Source organism: Pan troglodytes, chromosome 12 (genome assembly GCF_028858775.2).
Source record: "Pan troglodytes isolate AG18354 chromosome 12, NHGRI_mPanTro3-v2.0_pri, whole genome shotgun sequence".
Taxonomy (NCBI): domain Eukaryota; kingdom Metazoa; phylum Chordata; class Mammalia; order Primates; family Hominidae; genus Pan; species Pan troglodytes.
In genome coordinates, this window is record NC_072410.2 from 61430605 (window position 1) to 61450254 (window position 19650).

General features: G+C 36.4%; 1 protein-coding gene across 7 annotated transcripts in view; it reads left to right on the forward strand.

The window, feature by feature from the left end:
* Window positions 1–19650, forward strand: part of USP34 (ubiquitin specific peptidase 34) — a 283157-nt gene that overhangs the window by 186098 nt on the left and 77409 nt on the right. For all 7 annotated transcript variants that reach the window (XR_010149508.1, XR_010149509.1, XM_016948585.4 and 4 more), the window contains 8 exons: window positions 1228–1268; window positions 1407–1531; window positions 3456–3608; window positions 4351–4455; window positions 6263–6318; window positions 6421–6541; window positions 18503–18686; window positions 19114–19274. Coding sequence is in view for 5 of the 7 variants with exons in the window: in XM_016948585.4 (XP_016804074.1) it covers window positions 1228–1268; window positions 1407–1531; window positions 3456–3608; window positions 4351–4455; window positions 6263–6318; window positions 6421–6541; window positions 18503–18686; window positions 19114–19274 (946 nt within the window). In the remaining 2 variants the exon portion in view is untranslated. The remainder of the gene's footprint in view (window positions 1–1227; window positions 1269–1406; window positions 1532–3455; window positions 3609–4350; window positions 4456–6262; window positions 6319–6420; window positions 6542–18502; window positions 18687–19113; window positions 19275–19650) is intronic.

The window sequence follows — 19650 nt, forward strand, 5'->3', positions numbered from 1 at the left end:
TACATGTTTTCCTGAATCTTGTGAGACTGAATTGCAGATATCATGACTGTTTACCAGTACTTTGTTGTGTATCTCCTAAGACCAAGGAGATTTTCTTAATAGCTAGAGTAAAATTTTTAAATTTATAGAATTTAACATTGATATGTTATCTAACATATAGTTCATATTAAAATAATCCTATTGATATTCTTTATAGCAGTATTTTTCTTGCTTCAGGATCAACTAAATGTATTGCATTTAGTTGTCAGTTTTTCTGTTTCTTTTCATCAGAGATAACTTTCTCAGCCTTTCTCTCATGATACATTTTCAAGTAATGCAGGCCAGTTATTTTATAGAGTACGTTTCAGTTTGGGTTTTCATGATTAGCCTTCATGATTAGATTCAGATTATGTATTTTTTAAAGGAGTCTTAAAGTTTAGACTCTAAATCGTTATAACCTATGTGTTTGTCACACACATCTCTTTAGTAACTAAATCATGAGCACTTCTTGAGGGTTTACTTATTTCGGTCAATGTTTTATTCATTCAAATTTTGTTTATTAAATCTGAAGTCATTTCGTATTTGCTGTAATAAGATTTTACCAGTGATTCTTTTATTTGGTTTGTTTTTTATTTTGAAACATACAATATATTTTTATTGACTAGACACCCTGCTGTGTAATAGATTTCAAAACTTCCTGCTCTATCTGGAACTTCATACCCTTTGACTTATACCCTCTGCCCCACCCCACCCTACCCTACCCTACCCTCCAGCCTCTGGTAACCATTATTCTACTCTCTTCTTCAATTAGTTTGACTCTTCTTCAGTGAGTCTTTAAATAAATGATAAAGAATATAAAACAAATAAATAATGGAGCTCTCTTAAAATATAGTCTCTTTTGCAAAAATTAGCTGGGTGTGGTGGCACATGCTTGTAGTCCCAGCTATTGGGAGGCTGAGGTGGGAGGGTTGCTTAAGCCTGGAAGGTCAAGGCTGCAGTGAGCCATGATCATGCCACTGCACTCCAGCCTGGGCAACAGAGTGAGACCCTGTCTCCTGTCTTTTAAAACACACACACTCACACTCACACACTCACACTCTCTCTCACTCTCACTCTCACTCTCACACACCCACTGCTTTCCTTTTTTGGGGGGGAAGTGATAACCTTAAAGGGTATATGTTAATAAATTGAATTATTTTTAATTCATTGCTGAATTTAATTGGTGGTGGTGGTGTTTTTACTTTACAGAGTTTTAAAAGCTCAGTCTGATCACAGGTCTAGACATGAAGGTAAGGGTTCCACAAAGTTAACTTTTAATAAATAAAAACTTGAATAATATATTGATATATTTTACCTTTAATATTGAACATTGTGTTTTCATTTTAGCACAAACCTTTATAGTGAACTGTTTTCTAATTTTTCTTTAGTTTCACATTATTCAATGTGGCTCTTGGTGAGTTGGGCTCATTGCTGTTCTTTAGTGAAATCTAGCCTTGCTGATAGTGATCATTTACAAGATTGGCTAAAGAAATTGACTCTCCTTATTCCTGAGGTAAGATAAAGATTGAAGGTTAGTACTGTTACTTTTTGTATGTTTTCATGTTATTAGCATTGATAATAAAAGAGCTAATGGAAACAAATATGCATGAGTCCATAAATATATCACATTATCTGCTAAATCCTTTAAGGTCTAGAGTGTTTTGAACTATGTACAGTGTTTAAGAACTTCTGACTGTTATATATTATGTAGCATTTATATTTTTCTGAAATGTTTATAGAATGATTATTTTGCTTTGGATTAATAAAAAAAAGTTTTTCCAGGTAGTAGGAAGGGCTTGAGAATTTATTTTGGTAATTTATGTTTTAGAAAAGTTCTGTGGCCTTTTTTTTTTCTTTCTTTGAGACAGAATCTCCCTGTTCCCTGTATCACCCAGGCTAGAGTGTAGTGGTGCAATCAAGGCTCCCTGCAGCCTCAACCTCCTGGGAACAAGCGATCCTCTGGCTTCAGCCTCCCAAGTAGCTGGGACCATAGGTGCACATCACCATGCCCAGCTAGTTTTTTAACTTTTTTGTAGAGACGGGGTCTCGCTGTGTTGTCCAGGTTGGTCTTGAACTCCTGGTGTCATGTAATGCTCCTGCCTCGGCCTCCCAAACTGCTTGGGATTATAGGCATGAGCCGCTGCACCCAGCCTGCGTTTTCTATTTAAGTAGAAATAGAGGCTAGAGAGACTACAAATAAATAAAAGAAATATGTTTTGCTTCCCATGTTGACACTGAGGCCAATATAATTTTTATTAGCTGTATCTTGGCATTACTCACCTCATATTCCTATGTGAAATAATAGCAACACACAGTAATATATTTAGCTCCAAAGTCACTTATTTTTTAAACCTGCGTTGTCCAATAATATTAGCTCTGGCTGGGCACTGTGGCTCACGCCTGTAATCACAGGCCGAGGTGGGTGGATCACATGAGGTCAGGAATGCAAGACCAGCCTGGCCAACATGGTGAAACCCTATCTCTACTAGAAATACAAAAAATTAGCTGGGTATGGTGGCAGGCACCTGTAATCTCAGTTACTCGGGAGGCTGAGGCAGGAGAATCGCTTGAACCCAGGAGGCAGAGGTTGCAGTGAGCCAAGATCGCACCACTGCACTCCAGCCTGGAAGACAGAGCAAGACTCTGTCTTAAAAAAAAAAAAAAAAAAAAAAAAAAAAAAAAAAAAAAAAAAAAAAATTAGTTCTGGATATAATGTCATTTGTGTTCTTGTCCTGTCTCAGGTAACCATTTTGACATTTGGACAGTTTCCTTACAATCTATAGAATATTCCGATTGAGGTTGCTTCTGTGTTGCTTCTAGTTCTGAAAATATTTTATCCTCTTACTGACTTGTAAATAACTTAAATGATTCTAAATGTCCTTACTCAATTATTCTTTGTATTTACCTGTTGTTATTATTTTGTTTTGTTTCTGTTTTTATGGCCATGCTTTAGGATTTCTAAAATACTGTATTTATATATTATGGTATACCTTGAGATACTTTATTTGATCATGTGTAATTTACATATATATATGTATGGGATTAGAACATTGTATTTATTAATTATTTTTATGAGGCATAATCTTGTTCTGCCACCCAGTCTGGAGAGCAGTGGCATATCAGCTCACTGCAGACTCTGCCTCCCTGGTTCAAGCAATTCTTGTGCCTGTCTCCAGAGTAGCTGGGACTACAGGCGCAAGTCACCACACCCGGTTAATTTTTGTATTTTTTGTGGTGACAGGGTTTTGCCATGTTGGCCAGGCTGGTCTCAGACACCTGGCCACAGGTTATCCTCCTGCCTGGGCCTCCAAAAGTGCTGGGATTACAGGCTTGCCCGGCAGAACATTGTATTTAAAATCACCTAAAATTATTTCTGCTAACATATTAACTTTGTAATACTAACTCTCACTGTTTGTGGAACTTTCTTTTTCATCTAGACTGCAGTTCGTCATGAATCATGCAATGGTCTCTATAAGTTATCCCTGTCAGGGCTGGATGGAGGAGACTCTATCAATCGTTCTTTTCTGCTATTGGCTGCCTCAACATTATTGAAATTTCTTCCTGATGCTCAAGCACTCAAACCTATTAGGGTAAGATTTTACTGTGTTTAGAAGCAGTTTCTATTTTTGAAATTTCCTTTGCCTCAGTTTACCATTGTAATATATCCTTAAAATTTTGATCATTTGACTACTGTATGTGATTTTTTACCAAGAGGATAGTAGTTATATACTACTTAAGGTGACAGCATTGTGACACATTGTGTCCATGTTACTACTAGGAAGAGACTGATTTCAGCTCTGTGGTCTCTCATGGATACTCTATTTTAGAAATAGCATTTATTCTCACTCGGTTCTGGGCCTTGTGTTAATAAGTTGACTGATAAAAAATCATAAATGGAGCTCTCTTCTCTAGTAAGTCACAGTTTTCTTTTTATCTTTATGATATTCAGAATTTTAAATTTTATTTCCTACCCTAGTTCATATACTAGTCTTTAAAAGGCTTCTAATACATAATAAATTTAGAGCCCACTTTTTACTAACCCCAGAAATTCAGTGTGTTGTTGGATTTACATTATTTTCCTCCTTGTTCATATCTTTTTTAATGTCAGTAATTTGAGACTAATATTTTCCTAAAAGTTCTTATGTTTGTCATTTTTTTGCCTGGTTATTCTGATTTTACAGAAACTAAGCGTGTACTCCATTTTTAAAAAGATTTTGAATACTGTTTAGTGGATATAGGAATTTATTTCATAAAGCCTCTAGTTTCTTAAATGTATTATAATTTTATTTATTTTTAAAATGTTTTCACAAAATATAAAATTTTTTTTAATAGATAGATGATTATGAGGAAGAACCAATATTAAAACCAGGATGTAAAGAGTATTTTTGGTTGTTATGCAAATTAGTTGACAACATACATATAAAGGACGCTAGTCAGGTATGTTCAGAAAATTATATACTATTCTATGTATTCTATTCTTGTTAATATGAATTATGACATATGTTCATGACTTTATTGGTTATTAAGTGTACTTTATTAATCTATAACTTGGTGGTGGTGTCCTATTTCTACTATATTTGTGCTTTTCCACCTTCTTCTAATTCCTTTCGTGTTTTTACTCAGACCTTAGTTGAAACGTCTTCATCTGGTATCTATCCATAATTTCCTGTCTCTTCTCAGTAAGATATGTGGATGTAACATCTTATTTGGAAAGGGAAATGTAGATTTTAAATTTAAAAATACAGCTTTCTATAATAGCATGTAGTTTGGAGTCCCAAATACGTAAAATAAAATTGCAGTTCAGATAGAAGTTACTTTAAAGAAACACTGTCAGTTTTTGCATATCTAATTTTCTTATACTGGACTAAAATGACATTTCCATTCAAACAAAGTAATGTTTAAAACAAGTAAATTTCAGGCCAGGTGCAGTGGCTCATGCCTGTAATCCCAGCACTTTGGGAGGCCGAGGTGGGCGGATCACAAGGTCAAAAGATGGAGACCATCCTGGCCAACATGGTGAAACCCCATCTCTACTAAAAATTTAAAAATTAGCTGGGCATAGTCACAGGTGCCTGTAGTCCTAGCTACTCAGGAGGGCTGAGGCAGAATCGCTTGAACCCGGGAGGCAGAGGTTGCAGTCAGTGAGCTGAGATCACGCCCCTGCACTCTAGCCTGGCGACAGAGTGAAACTCCGTCTCAAAAAAAAAGTAAATTTCAAAGCAAATCTTGCCACTTAAAGACTTGCGTTTTTTCCAGTGTACATAAATTTAGTCGACTAAAATGTGTCTAAGTTGTCAATTCAGAAGAAAATGAGAAACACATAAAGAAGATCCTTTGAAATATTTAGGACACATTTTTCTTAAACTTTTAAATGTATTTAAATCAAAGTTCAGTATGTTCACTTTACATTTAAAAGTTCTGTGGTGTTTATACTTTTTGCTTTTTAGTTAACATCTGAATTCTTAAAATCTACTTTTCATTTGAGAAATAATTACAAAAATTAGTATTGAGCAAGTTTTAATATCCTTATTGTTAATTAAAATATTTATGCCAAATAAACATTGTACTTTAAAAAAAAAAAAAAAAAAACCTGGGCTTGCCCATTTGAGCTAAAATAGGAAACTGATCTTGCTTGCTTGTAAAGTAATTTTCCTTTTTAGAGATTTGGGTTTCTTTGAGGGGACTCAAGTTAGATTTTGTGAAGTCTGTTTTAATGTTGTTGTTTAGTTATAACGAGAAGTAAAGTTTTTTTGGAATGAACTGTAGAATTTAGTTTATTGTTAAAAGTCTAATTTAAAGGTATTATTAAAAACAAACGGTGAATTGTGTGTGAATTACATCTCAATAAAGTCATTAAAAAAAAACTTTAGTGTCTTCTCAATAGATTACTATGACTTTTTTTTTATTATACTTTAAGTTTTAGGGTACATGTGCACAACGTGAAGGTTTGTTACATATGTATACATGTGCCATGTTGGTATGCTGTACCCATTAAATCGTCATTGACTTAATTTATTATCAACATTCCATTGATTGTTTTTTTGTAGAATGATCAGTGATGTTTAAGACTCATTTGGTTAATTGACATAATGTATAAGTAAAGAGTAGGTGTATTACGTTTATAACTTATTGAATTTGGGAGAACTAAATTATTGTTACCTATAAGGAAATGATTTTAATAATTTTATGTTTGGTAAAACATAAAAAATTTATATTTGAATTTTTATTTTCTTTTTGTATTAAGACAACGCTCCTCGACTTAGATGCCTTGGCAAGACATTTGGCTGACTGTATTCGAAGGTAAAATTTGATGTGAAATTGACATTTATATTGTCGAGGAAAGATAAAAGACATAATTATGTGAACTATCTTGCTTGTGTGTATTTTTTTTCTTTTTTGTAGTAGGGAGATCCTTGATCATCAGGATGGTAATGTAGAAGATGATGGGCTTACAGGACTCCTAAGGCTTGCAACAAGTGTTATTAAACACAAACCACCCTTTAAATTTTCAAGGGAAGGACAGGTAAGTGTTAAGATAATCAAATGTTTCTATGAAATGTGATTGAAATTTTTTGTTGTTACATTGTGTATTAGTCCGTTTTTACACTGCTCATAAAGGCATACCCGAGACTGGGCAGTTTACAAAAGAAAAGGGTTTAATTCGACTCAGAGTTCCATGTGGCTGGGGAGGCCTCACAATCATGCCGGAAGGCAAGTCCGAGCAAGTCGCATCTTATGTGGATGGCGGCAGGCAAAAAAAGAATGAGAACCAAGCGAAAGTGGTTTCTCCTTATAAAACCATCAGATCTCAAGAGACTTATTCACTTATCACAAGAACAGTATGGGGGAAACCGCCGCCATGATTCAGTCATCTCCCACCAGGTCCCTCCCACAACAATGGGAATTATAGGCAATATAATTCAAGATGAGATTTGGGTGGAGACACGGCCAAACTGTATCACATTGTGTGTGGATATGTTAATTTTTTTAAACATACAGACATAAAAATTGCTAGAAATTACCGACAGGAAAAGCAAATTTTGAATAAATTGAATTCTGGAAATATAAAACGGGCTTGTTTTTAGAATGCAAAATCAGATGTTAATTCCTGTGACTGACTGAATATAGAAAGGTAACCTAAGGCTGGGCACGGTGGCTCGTGCCTATAGTCCTAGCACTTTGAGTGGCTGAGGTAGGTGGATTGCTTGAAACCAGGAGTTGGAGACCAGCCAAGGCAACATGGTGAAACCTCATCCCTACAGAAAATACAGAAATTTGCTGGGTGTGGTGGCACACACCTGTAGTCTCAGCTACTCAGGAGGCTGAGGTGGGAGGATTGCTTGAGCTCAGGAGGTCGAGGCTTCAGTGAGCCATGATCACACCACTACACTGTAGCCTAGGTGACAGAAGGAGACCGTGTCTCAAAAAAAAAAAAAAAGTAACCTATATTTTATCAGTGTGCTTTCTATAGAATTGTATATTTTGAATTACTGTCCTAAACTGTGAATCATATCCTAATACAGTGGAATTAGTAAGTAGTCATTTTTGGGTACTCGTTTCATATTTTAAAGACCTGTGTGACATGAAATCTCTCTCTGAATATTGGAAACACTTCGTGACTCTGTACCAACAAATGTCTCATTTTGATTGTCTCTTGATTAAATAGTTCATCTTACCTTACCATTGGTGCATTTGTCCTGGTCATTATAGGAATTTGTTATGGTCTGGAGAGCTGTTATCTTAAAGTTACTGAATGTGTTAGGAAATAGCAACCAAAAGGATAGAAGATTATCCTCATAGGCACAGACTAAAGGATTCTTGAGATCAACTTAAGATTACAGTCTTATCTGTTTGAAATCTTTGCTACTTCCCCTAATGCACAAAACTCCTTCTTGTGCTATTTCGTTCAGGTTTTTTGCCTTTTCCATTAGACTCACTGGAAATGATTTGATAGATTTACAGCCTTGTTGATTGAAGTCTTCTCTTATATATAAACTAGTATATAACTTTTATCCCCAAATATAAATATATTAATTGGTTTTTCTGATAACGTTGTAAAGCGAAAGTCATTGTTAAGAAAAAATAATTTTAGATAGTACAAAAAAAGAATATTCCCATTTGGTTTGATTTCCTCTCATGCTATGGTGATGGCCTTCCAGGACTTTTCATGGATACAGTAAATACGCATGTATAAAATTCATATTTATAGAAATTTTACAGTTTATAAATAGTATTCTGTGATCGATTTTCACTAAAAAATGAGTACATTAAAAAAGAAAATGTATTTTTAAAAATTGACTAAGGCAATAATTTAAATAAATCTTTGACATTTATGAAGTTATAGAAAAAACTGTAAAGGCAGCATCTTTGCATACTTGTCCCATTATTTACTCAAGAACTCTTAAAAGTAAAATAGGTTGATTTTAATCCGTAGTTTATGTTAGTATACAAAAGGATACATCATTTTACACTTGTAGCCACACTGTATGAGAATGCCTTTTTCAAGCATCTGCAGGTTCTTATGTCACTGAGATATTTGCCAATTTTGATGTTGATTTAGTTTTATTTCTTTGTTAATTGGTGAATGGGTTTCTTTCCATTTACTTATTGTTTGTATTTGATATTTATTTGTTCAGTCAGTATATGGTTTCCCATTCATTTGTAAAAGTTATTTATTTTGAATATGTCAGCTCTTTCTGTCGTATTTGCTGCATGTATTTTTTCCAAAGTCTTATTTCTCTTTATTATTACTATTTTTTTACTTCTCTTCTGTTTATTGATTTATACAAGTTGTTATCCTAGGACAAATTTTTGAGGCTTTAAAAGGTGGATATTATTAGACCCAATTTTGACAGATGATGAAACTGAGGCATAGACAGGTTAAACGAGTTGTGCATGACTGAGTCACTTACTCTTCACTTGGCCAAGCTTTTAACCATTATACAATACTGTCTACACATGATAACACATTAAACACAGTGTTCTATACTTTGCTTTTTTTCACCTATCTTAGAGATTTTCAAATTCAGTATATAAACAGTTCATTTCAAAAAAAAAAAAAAGGGACAGGGTCTCCTTATTCAAGCTGCAGTGCAGTGGCACAATCATAGCTCATTGCAGCCTTGAACTACTAGATCAAGTGATTCACCTGCCCCAACCTCCCAGGTGTCTAGGATTATAGGCATACGCCATCACACCCAGCTAATTTATTTATTTATTTATTTTTGTAGAGATGGGGTTTTGCTGTGTTGCCCAGGCTGTTCTTAAACTCCTGCCCTTAAGTGATCCTCCCGTCTTGGCCTCCCAAACTGTTGGGATTACCGATGTGAGCCAACGCACACCACCATGCTTGGCTATTCATTTTGTAAAAGTAACTTCAAAATATTATTGTTATTATCTTTGAGACGGGGTCTGGCTCTGTCACCCAGGCTGGACTTTAGTGGCATGATCTCAGCTCACTGCAACCTCCACCTCCCAGGCTCAAGCAGTCCTCCCACCTCAGCCTCCCAAGCAGCTGGGACTACAGGCAGGCATCACCATACCCGGCTAATTTTTAAAAATCTTTTGTAGAGACGAGATTTCGCCTTGTTGCCCTGGATGGTCTCAAACTCCTGGGCTCAAGCAGTCCTTCTGCCTCGGCCTCCTAATGTGCCAGGATTACAGGCATGAGCCACCATGCCTGGCCCAGAATATTATTTTATCTGCATATATGTAATATATTTAGCTTCATAATGATCAACATTGTCTTAAACTATTTCTAGTGATATTACAGAGATCTTTATACATTTAACACATAGATTTAGGAAATGTAGGAAGACATTCTAAAAGTTAGAACTGCTAGTTCATGGAGTATACGTTTATAGTTTTGGTTATGTTAAAAACGAAAACCAAGTTAACTGTCTGTGGAGGCTGAGCCAATTTATGGCTGTACCTACAACCTGAGATTAATTTCCAATTTTCCAGCATTTCTACCAACATACTATACGTTTAGATAATTTCTACCAGTCTGATAGGTGCAAAGAGATTCTCTTGGTTTTATTTTCTATTACTTTTATTAGTAAGGCTGAACTTCCCTTCAAGTGTTTGAAAGCCATTTGTGTTATCTTTTCTCTGACTGCTCAGATCCTTTTCCTTTATCCCTGTTATGTATGTTATAGTCCTTAACTAATTTGTAGAATATATTAAGGAAACTATCTCACCGTAATATGAATTGCAAGATTTTTTTTTTCTGTCTTGACTTCATGTTTTTTGTTATGCTTGTTTCTTATTTATTTATTTATTTGAGACAGAGTCTTGCTCTGTTGCCTAGGCTGGAGTGCAGTGGCATGATCTCAGCTTACCTCAACCTCCACCTCCCAGGTTCAAGCAATTCTCCTGCCTCAGCCTCCCTACTAGCTGGAATTACAGGCATGCACCACCATGCCTGGCTAAATTTTGTATTTTTAGTGGAGACCAGATTTTGCCATTTTGGCCAGGCTGGTTTTGAACTCCTGACCTCAGGTGACCAGCCCACCTTGACCTCCCAAAGTGCTGGCATTACAGGCGTGAACCACCTCACCTGGCCTGCTTATTTTCGAAGCAGAATTTTTTTTTTATGTAGTCAGGTGTATTGATCTTTTACAGCTACTAGATATTGTGTTATACTTTTAAAAACTCCCTGTTTTTTCATGCTTTCATAACTTAATATTTTACATTTAAGTTTTTCTATCAGGAAATTGTTTAGGTGAAAGGAATGAAATGGATAACTTTTTTTCAGATATGTACCCAGTTATCCTAATAATTAACTAATTTACTTTTTTTCTACTGATTACAAATGCTTCCTTTTTCAAATAAACTACCATATGTATTTAAATAAACTACCATATGTATTTCTGGACTTTGTTTCATCTTATTGATTTGTTTGTTCATTCACCAATATCATATCTTAATTATGTAGATTTAATATCCTGTAGAGATAGTCCCTTTGTTTGTTTTTTGAGACAGTGTCTCACTCTGTCACCCAGGCTGGAGTGCAGTGGTGCAGTGGCTCACTGTAACCTCTGCCCTCCAGGTTCAAGCGATTCTCCTGCCTCAGCCTCCTGAGTAGCTGAGACTACAGGCACCTGGCACCACACCCAGCTAATTTTAGTATCTTTGATAGAGAAGGGTTTCACCATGTTGGTCAGGCTGGTCTCAAACTCCTGACATCAGGTGATTCGCCTGCCTCGGCCTCCCAAAGTGCTGGGATTACAAGCATGAGCCACCACGCCTGACCGAGGTAGTCCATTTTCATTATTATTTCTTTTCAGTATTTTCCTGGCTGTTTATTTTTCCACATAAACTTTAGAATCAGTTCATCTAGTTCTTTAAAAAAATAAAATTGTGTTACTTTTTTGGTTGAGATTGTATTATATTTCCAGATTGATGCAGAATTAACTTTATGATACTCAATTTGCCTGTGGAAGAGTAGGATTTGTTGTATTTATGCAAAGCCAATCATTTTATGTTTTTTATTTAAAAGATTTTTTTTCCTACAAAATTTAGGTTTTAAGTATTTCTTAGTTTATTCTTAGGAGTTTTGTCCTTTTTGTTGATATGTTGATATGGAATCATTGCTTATGTTTTTTAACTTGTCATTTATGTATAGTAAGAATTTGTGTATACAGTTGTTGCAGGCCATCTGAAATTGACTTATTGTTGGTAGACTGTTTTCAGTTATCTTTAGCTGTTAGTGTTCTTTGGTTCTTCATTTGTTTTTGGTTTATTACCTGCAAGTAATTCTTGTTTTTCTTTTATTTTCCCCAAGCAGACTCATGTCACAATCATCTGCAAGTAATTCTATTACTTCCTCTTTTACAAGTTTAACTCTTTCCATTTCTTCACCAAATTTTTTCTGAAACATTCAGAATAATGTTAAGTTAGTTGTTCTTAGCATTCTTTATTGAAAAGGTCTTCATGTTCATGTCAAATTATAATTTCCCCTTCGTTTCAGTGTTAAGGGAAAACTTTAGAAGCTTTCATACAGGAGAGATGTGATCTGAATTAACATTTTAAAGGGTTTACTCGTACGCTAGTTGGAAAATTAGTCTATGGGCAAACTCAAAGGGCAAATGTATGAGTCAAGGGATCCAGTTAGGAAGTTTTTCGATGGTTCCAGAGAGGGACAATGGTGAAAAGTGCTTTGACGTGGAATATTTATTGAAGGTAGAGCTCACAGGTCTCAGATTTGGATATATATGTTGGATTTGAGAGAGGTTAATAAAGAATGACTCCTAATTTTTTTTTTTTTTTTTGAGATGGGGTCTCCCTCTGTCACCCAGGCTGGAGTGCAGTGGCATGATCTTGGCTCACTGCAAGCTCTGCCTCCCAGGTTCACACCATTCTCCTGCCTCAGCCTCCCAAGTAGCTGGGACTACAGGTGCCCGCCACCACACCCAGCTAATTTTTTGTATTTTTAGTAGAGACAGGGTTTCACCATGTTAGCCAGGATGGTCTCGATATCCTGACCTCATGATCCGCCCGCCTCTGCCTCCCAAAGTGCTGGGATTACAGGCGTGAGCCGCTGTGCCCAGCCAAGAATGACTCCTGAATTTTAAGCCTGAGAAGCTGAGGGAATGGTAATGCCAATTATTAAGAAAAGAAAAACTCAGAAATGGCAGAGGGTAATAGGCAGTAAAACCAAGAGTTCTGTTTTGGAGATGTTAAATTTGAAATGTCAATTAGATATCCAAGTAGAGGTATTAAAGGCAGTTGGTTTTCTTGTAATATTAAGGAAAATATGCCTTAACTCCAAGATATTTAAAATCTCTTCCACTCTAATGATTTTTACTTTTTTCCTTAAGTATTTTTAAAAAATATTTCTAGAACTTACTTTCATGCAGGATTTGGTAAATTTTTTCTATAAAGAAACATGATAAATATTTTACACTTTGTAGCTGCATAATAATCTGTCATCAGCAACACTACCACGATCACTACTACTGCTTCCTCCTCCTTCCCCCTTCTTCCCCTCCTTTCTCCTCTTTCTTCTTTCTTTTACCTTTCCAGTAGTGCTAATCTTCATTCTTCCTTTCTTTCTCCTCCTCCCTTCCTTTTTCTTCCTTTTTTCCTCCTTTTGCATTCCTCCTTTCTTCTCCTTTTAAAGTATGAGTATCATTCCTATCTCTATTGCCTTGCATAGTGTCTAAAAACTATGTTGAGCAAATGGATGATTGCAACTCAGACCTGATTCTTAGAACTGACAGTCAAACAGTACATTTGTCTTATGCAAAATTTGTGTGTACCCTTAAAATTATGGCTGCTCATGATATTTATACTTCATGGAAATAAATAATAGTTATTAAAAAGAGATATCATCAGAGATTTAGAAGATCAGAGTGCATTGACATGATTAGGAAAGGCTTTGGAAAAGATAAAGCTTCGCCCAGGTTGGAGTGCAGTGGTGCGATCTCGGTCCACTGCAACCTCTGCCTTCCAGGTTCAAGCGATTCCCCTGCCTCAGCCTCCCAAAGAGTAGCTGGGATTACAGGCGTGTGTCACCACACCCAGCTAAATTTTTGTTGTTGTTGTTTTGTTTTGTTTTGTTTTTGTAGAGGCGGGTTTTCACCATGTTGGCCATGCTGGTCTCGAATTCCTGACCTCAGATTATCCGCCCACCTTAGCCTCCCAGTGTGCTGGGATTACAGGCATGAGCCACCGCGCCTGGCCAGATACAGCTTTTTTAATGGATATCTTTTGTAGAAAAGTAAGGGAAACATTTAAGTCATAGGAAAGAATATGAGTAAAAATTAAGTCATAGGAAAGCACTGGTTTCATGCAGAAAATTGGTTGGTTCAGTTTAGCCTATGTTTTAGGAAGTATAGGAGAAACTTGGTGGCCATCTATTGTGGGCACAGGAAATTATTTTTATATATAAAATGAAAGCATTATTGTCTTAGTCTGTTCAGGCTGCTGTAATAAAATAGTGTAAACTGGGCCAAGCGCAGTGGCTCACGTCTGTAATCCCAGCACATTGGGAGGCCAAGGCAGCTGGATTGCTTGAGCTCAGGAGTTTGAGACCAGCCTGGCCAATGTGGTGAAACCCAGTCTCTACTAAAAATACAAAAATTAGCCAGGCATGGCAGTGCATACCCGTAATCACAGCTACTCGGGAGGCTGAGGCACGAGAATCCCTTGAACCAGGGAGGTGGAGGCCGCAGTGAGCCGAGATCGTGCCACTACACTCCAGCCTGGCAACAAAGCAAAACTCTCTCAAAAATAAATAAAATAAAATATTGTATACTGAGTAGCTTATAACAACAGAAATTTACTTTTCACAATTTCTGGAGGCTGGGAATAGTACAAGATCAAAACTCTGGCAGATTCACGGTGTCTTGTGAAGGCCTACTTTTTGATTCACGGATGGCACCTTCTCATGAAGCCCTTAGATGATGGGAGGGGTAGGAGGTCTCTCTACTGCTTCTTTGATAAGGGCAGAGTCCTCATGACTTAGTAACCTTCCAAAGGTCCCACCTTCTAATACCATCACATTGGTGGTTAGGTTTCAACATACAAATTTCAGAGTGACGAAAACTTTTAGGCCATGGCAATTACTTTTGTAATTTTAGGCTGGGAAGGGATGGGATGAAGAGAGATTGGCTAATGAATACAAAAATACACTTGGAATAATAAATTCTAGTGCTCAGTAGCATAGTAGGATGACTATTGTTAAAAAATTTTTTTGTGTATTTCAAAATAGCCAAAAGGGAGGATTTGAAATATTCCCAATAAAAGAAATGATAAATGCTTAAAATCATAGGTATTCCAAATACCCTGATTTCATCATTACACATTGTATTTATGTGTCAAAATATAATATATTCCATTAATATATATAATTATTATGTATCAGTAGATAATTGTAAAAACAGGAGCCTTTTAAGGTTTTGATCAAATAATGTCAAGGATGTACATTAACAAAATAAATCTGGTAATGGATTGCAAGCCAGCAGAGTGCACTGGTCTTTAAACTTTTATTGTTGACATATTTCTTAATCTTGAAAAACCTAGGTGTCTCCTCAAAGATTTTTTAAATTTGTAAATTTTTGAATTTTAAGTCTTTGTAGACAATATACATTCAGGAAATTATTGAATTATTGTTTTCAAAGACAAAATTATGGTCCTCTTTTAGATTAATGAAATGTAAATGCTGTAGCAACTTTTATTCATCTCTCTTAAAATGTATAAACTCTCAACTGTAATCCCAGCACTTTGTGAGGTCGAGGCAAAAGGATTGCTTGAGCCCAGGAGTTGGAGACCAGCCTGGGCAACCTGGTGAAACCCTGTCTCTATTTAAAAAAAAAAAAAAAAAAAAAAAAAATTAGCCAGGGTGGTGAGCATCTATAGTCCAAGCTACGCAGGAGGCTGAGCTGGGAGGATTGACTGAGCCTGGGAGATCGAGGCTGCAGTGAGTCATGATCCCACCACTGTCGCTAGCCTGGGTGATGGAGTGAGATTGTCTCCAAACTCTCCTTTCTGAAATTCTACTTAGCTAAATTTTTTCCTAATTCCTCCTCAGTATTTCCACTTGATTCCCCCACAGAATGTAATTGTAATGTATTTATTAGTATCTTTGAACATCTTTTATTATTTGCCTATCATACTTCTCTACAACAAAATATATGTAAGTTAATAAAAATATTTCCTGTGTACATGATATTGTCTTAAATTTCTTCTATATTTAGTTATTACATTACATTTATTACTAGGACATGGCAATTGAAGGAGCATCAATATACTTTGTTTTGCCAAACTAGTATGAAACATTTAAAAATGAAATTTTACTGAATATATGCATTAGTGAGAAGGATGGTCCTTATTAATATAGTTGTAGGTGAATATTAAGCTAGAATGGTAGTGTTCATTAATTCTCTCTTCCTATTTTCTATTTTTATATATGTGAATTCTAAAAAACCTTATTTACATAATGTTTTTAGTGCACATGAAAGTTTTTGATAACTTTTTAAATTGAATTTCTTCTGAATTATAAGTCAAAAATTACCCTATGATCTATTGCTGTATTAGTTCATTTTGCGGTGTTATAAGGGAATACCTGATGCTGGGTATAAAAAAAGAGGTTTATTTGTTGAGGCCTCAGGAGCCTTTTACTCATGGCAGAAGGCCATGAGAGAACAGCTGTGTCACATGGCGAGAAAGGGAGGTGGGAGGTGCAACACTTTTTTTTTTTTTTTTTTTTTTTAACAACAGCTCTTGCATGAACTCAAAGAGTGAGAACTCACTCATTCCTGTGTGGTAGGTACCAGGGTCTTCAGGGATACACCCTGATGACTCGAACACCTCTCACTAGACCTCACCTCCAACATTGGGGAGCACATTTCACCATTAGATGTGGTGAAATGGGATTACAGATGTGAGCCATTGTACCCGGCCCAGTTTACAATATTTTATTACAGCAGCCTAAACAGACTAAGACAACAGTTCTTTTATTGGACAAATACCCAAACCATATCAATCACCAAAAACTATTTTAATATTCTCTGAGGTCATAGTTTGTGTAGGTTCTTCTTTCTGTGAAGTATATGAGTAGGTTCTTTCTGTGAAAGGCTTATAAAAATAAGCCCTTTGCCAGGTGCAATGGCTCACATCTGTAATCCCAGCACTTTGGGAGGCTGAGGCGGGCGAATCACAAGGTCAGGAGGTCGAGACCAGCCTGGCCAACATCGTGAAACCCCATCTCTACTAAAAATACAAAAAATTAACTGGGTGCGGTGGCTCACGCCTGTATTCCCAGCACTTTGGGAGGCCTAGGCTGGCAGATGGATCACGAAGTCGGGAGATCGAGACCATCCTGGCTAACACGATGAAACCCCGTCTCTACTAAAAAATACAAAAAATTAAGACCGGGTGTTGTGGTGGGCGCCTGTAGTCCCAACTAATTGGGAGTCTGAGGCAGGAGAATGGCATGAACCCGGGAGGTGGAGCTTGGGGTGAGCCGAGATGGCGCCACTGCACTCCAGCCTGGGCGACAGAGCAAGACTCCGTCTCAAACAAACAAAACCACAAAAAATTAGCTGGGTGTAGTGGCAGGTGCCTGTAATCCCAGCTACTTGGGAGGCTGAGGCAGGAGAATCGCTGGAACCTGGGCAGCAGTGGTTGCAGTGAGCCGAGATTGTGCCACTGCATTCCATCCCAGGTGACAGAGTGAGATTCTGTCTCCAAAAAAAAAAAAAAATCTTCTAACCACTTTCCATATTTCCTAGCTAAACTTAACGTTTCTTTGCTAAGAACTATGAATTACACATTCTTTAACAATAGATGAAAGAGGTGAGGTCATTATGGAAAAACATTTCAAAAATTTCTTTTTTTGGTACGTCTTTCAAGAGTTTCCCTGACCACCCCCAGGTTTGTTGATTCACTAACTCACAGGACTCAGCATATAGTTATACTCATGGCTAAGATTTATTACAGCAGAATGATACAAAGCAAAATCATGAAAAGAAAAAGGTGTCAAGGCAAAGTCTGGAGGAAGCCAGTTGCAACTTACCAAGGGTTGTCTTCCATTGGAGTTCCACAAGATGTGTTCAGTGAGCATGACAACGCATATGATGTATTGTATACCAAGAACGTTCTCTTGAGCCTAGGAGTCCTTGGTTTTATCACAGAGTGGCTCATGTGGGCACATAGTGACTGGATAACTCACCATAGTTGCCCCAACTCCAGACTCCTGAAAGGAAAACAGGTCTTTAGCATAAACCCGTTAGGCACAGTGAGCCACTGTTTTCACTTAGAGAGTTTTGTATCAATGTAGGAAGCTGTTTAGTTACCAGTGACGTTTGCAGACTGTAGGCAAAGGTCAGCCTTTCTGTAGGTATCAAGAGTCTCAGTCTTACTGTGCTATCTCCTTTCTGCACAGTACTCCAGGAGGTTTTATACTGCAGGCCAATGTACCATAGTACTATTTGGGATGTGTGAGGGTGATAACTTGGTAAAATAGCAAAGGACCAATTAGAAAAGAACAAGTGGAAAAGATAACCCAGCACCCACTTTCTCAGACAGACTTAATTTTGGAAAAAGTACAACAGTACTACCTTTCAACAGTGTAAGTAAACTGTTGATTTTGCCACTGTTATTGTTGCTATTATTTATTAGTAGAGTGAAGTAAGGGGAAGGTTAATGCAGAAGCGCCAGTCAGACTTGTCAAGGGAATAATGAGTCCTTAACAAAAACTTTACATCACTTAATGGAATAGAAAATAACAACATTGTACGTGAAGAGTCTAAGAATGAGCTTATTAGGTATCAAAAAGGAGAGAAGAGTAAAAGTTGATCGCCGCCTTCGTTTTCTCTTAAGAGAAATGAACACGGAGGACTTTCAGATGATGGTATATCATGCTGCTATACGTTTCTGAGTAGCTTAATTGTAGCCTGTCATCCTGTGTATATGTTAACTATATTTGGAATGTAATTAATATCTCAGTTTAGATAACATGTTTCCTTTTACTCCCCAGGAATTTTTGAGAGATATCTTCAATCTCCTGTTTTTGTTGCCAAGTCTAAAGGACCGACAACAGCCAAAGTGCAAATCACATTCTTCAAGAGCTGCCGCTTACGATTTGTTAGTAGAGATGGTAAAGGGGTCTGTTGAGAACTACAGGCTAATACACAACTGGGTTATGGCACAACACATGCAGTGTAAGCATTCTTCTTTTCCTTTAATCTTTATAAATTTTGAATTCAGAAATAAGATTTTGAGGGCACTGTTTAACAAAAGAATCTGCTCTTCACACACTTTAACATTATAAATGATTATTGGTAGGGTGTTATTAAAGTTAAAAAGTAAACATTGATGTGAAGGACCTTTTTATATGCATTTTAAATACTTCGGCTTTTTCTGTAAAAGTAATTTGGGGCCAAGTAAAATCAAGTTTTAAAAGTCTTAAATTTTTAGAGAATAAATTAGTTTTCATCTGTATTCTTTTTTTATTTAAAAAATTCTATATAATGTTCTATATATATTAATGAGGTAACTAATGGAGGTAGAGGCTGTTAATGTAAGCAAAATACATTGTGTTTCATAGTTTGTTTGGGGGGGATCTTTTCCTCCCTCTTTCTTCAGCAGCCCATGCACCTTATAAATGGGATTACTGGCCTCATGAAGATGTCCGTGCTGAATGTAGATTTGTTGGCCTTACTAACCTTGGAGCTACTTGTTACTTAGCTTCTACTATTCAGCAACTTTATATGATACCTGAGGCAAGACAGGCTGTCTTCACTGCCAAGGTAGAATTTTCCTCACTTTAAAAATCAAAATTATAAACCAGATTTTAATATTTTGTTGATAAATCTTTATTTCAATGTAAATGTTTGAAAAAATAATTTGTGAATGAAAGTAAATTTGATTACAGTAACTAGCTAATGTGTATTTTACATAGTTGTACATTTTAGTAGATTACTCATAATGCTGTAGTACAGTTTAGTTCTCAAAGGAAAACACAGCTATGGAATATGCATGCTCAGTGTATACAGTGAATATCATGTTGTCAGTAAAAACGCATTCATTGGGAGAACATATGAGAATAAAAAACAAAAATAAATAAATACATATTTTTATTACAGAGAAAATAAGGAAACCCTGAATCCAAGTAGAGAAGTATTA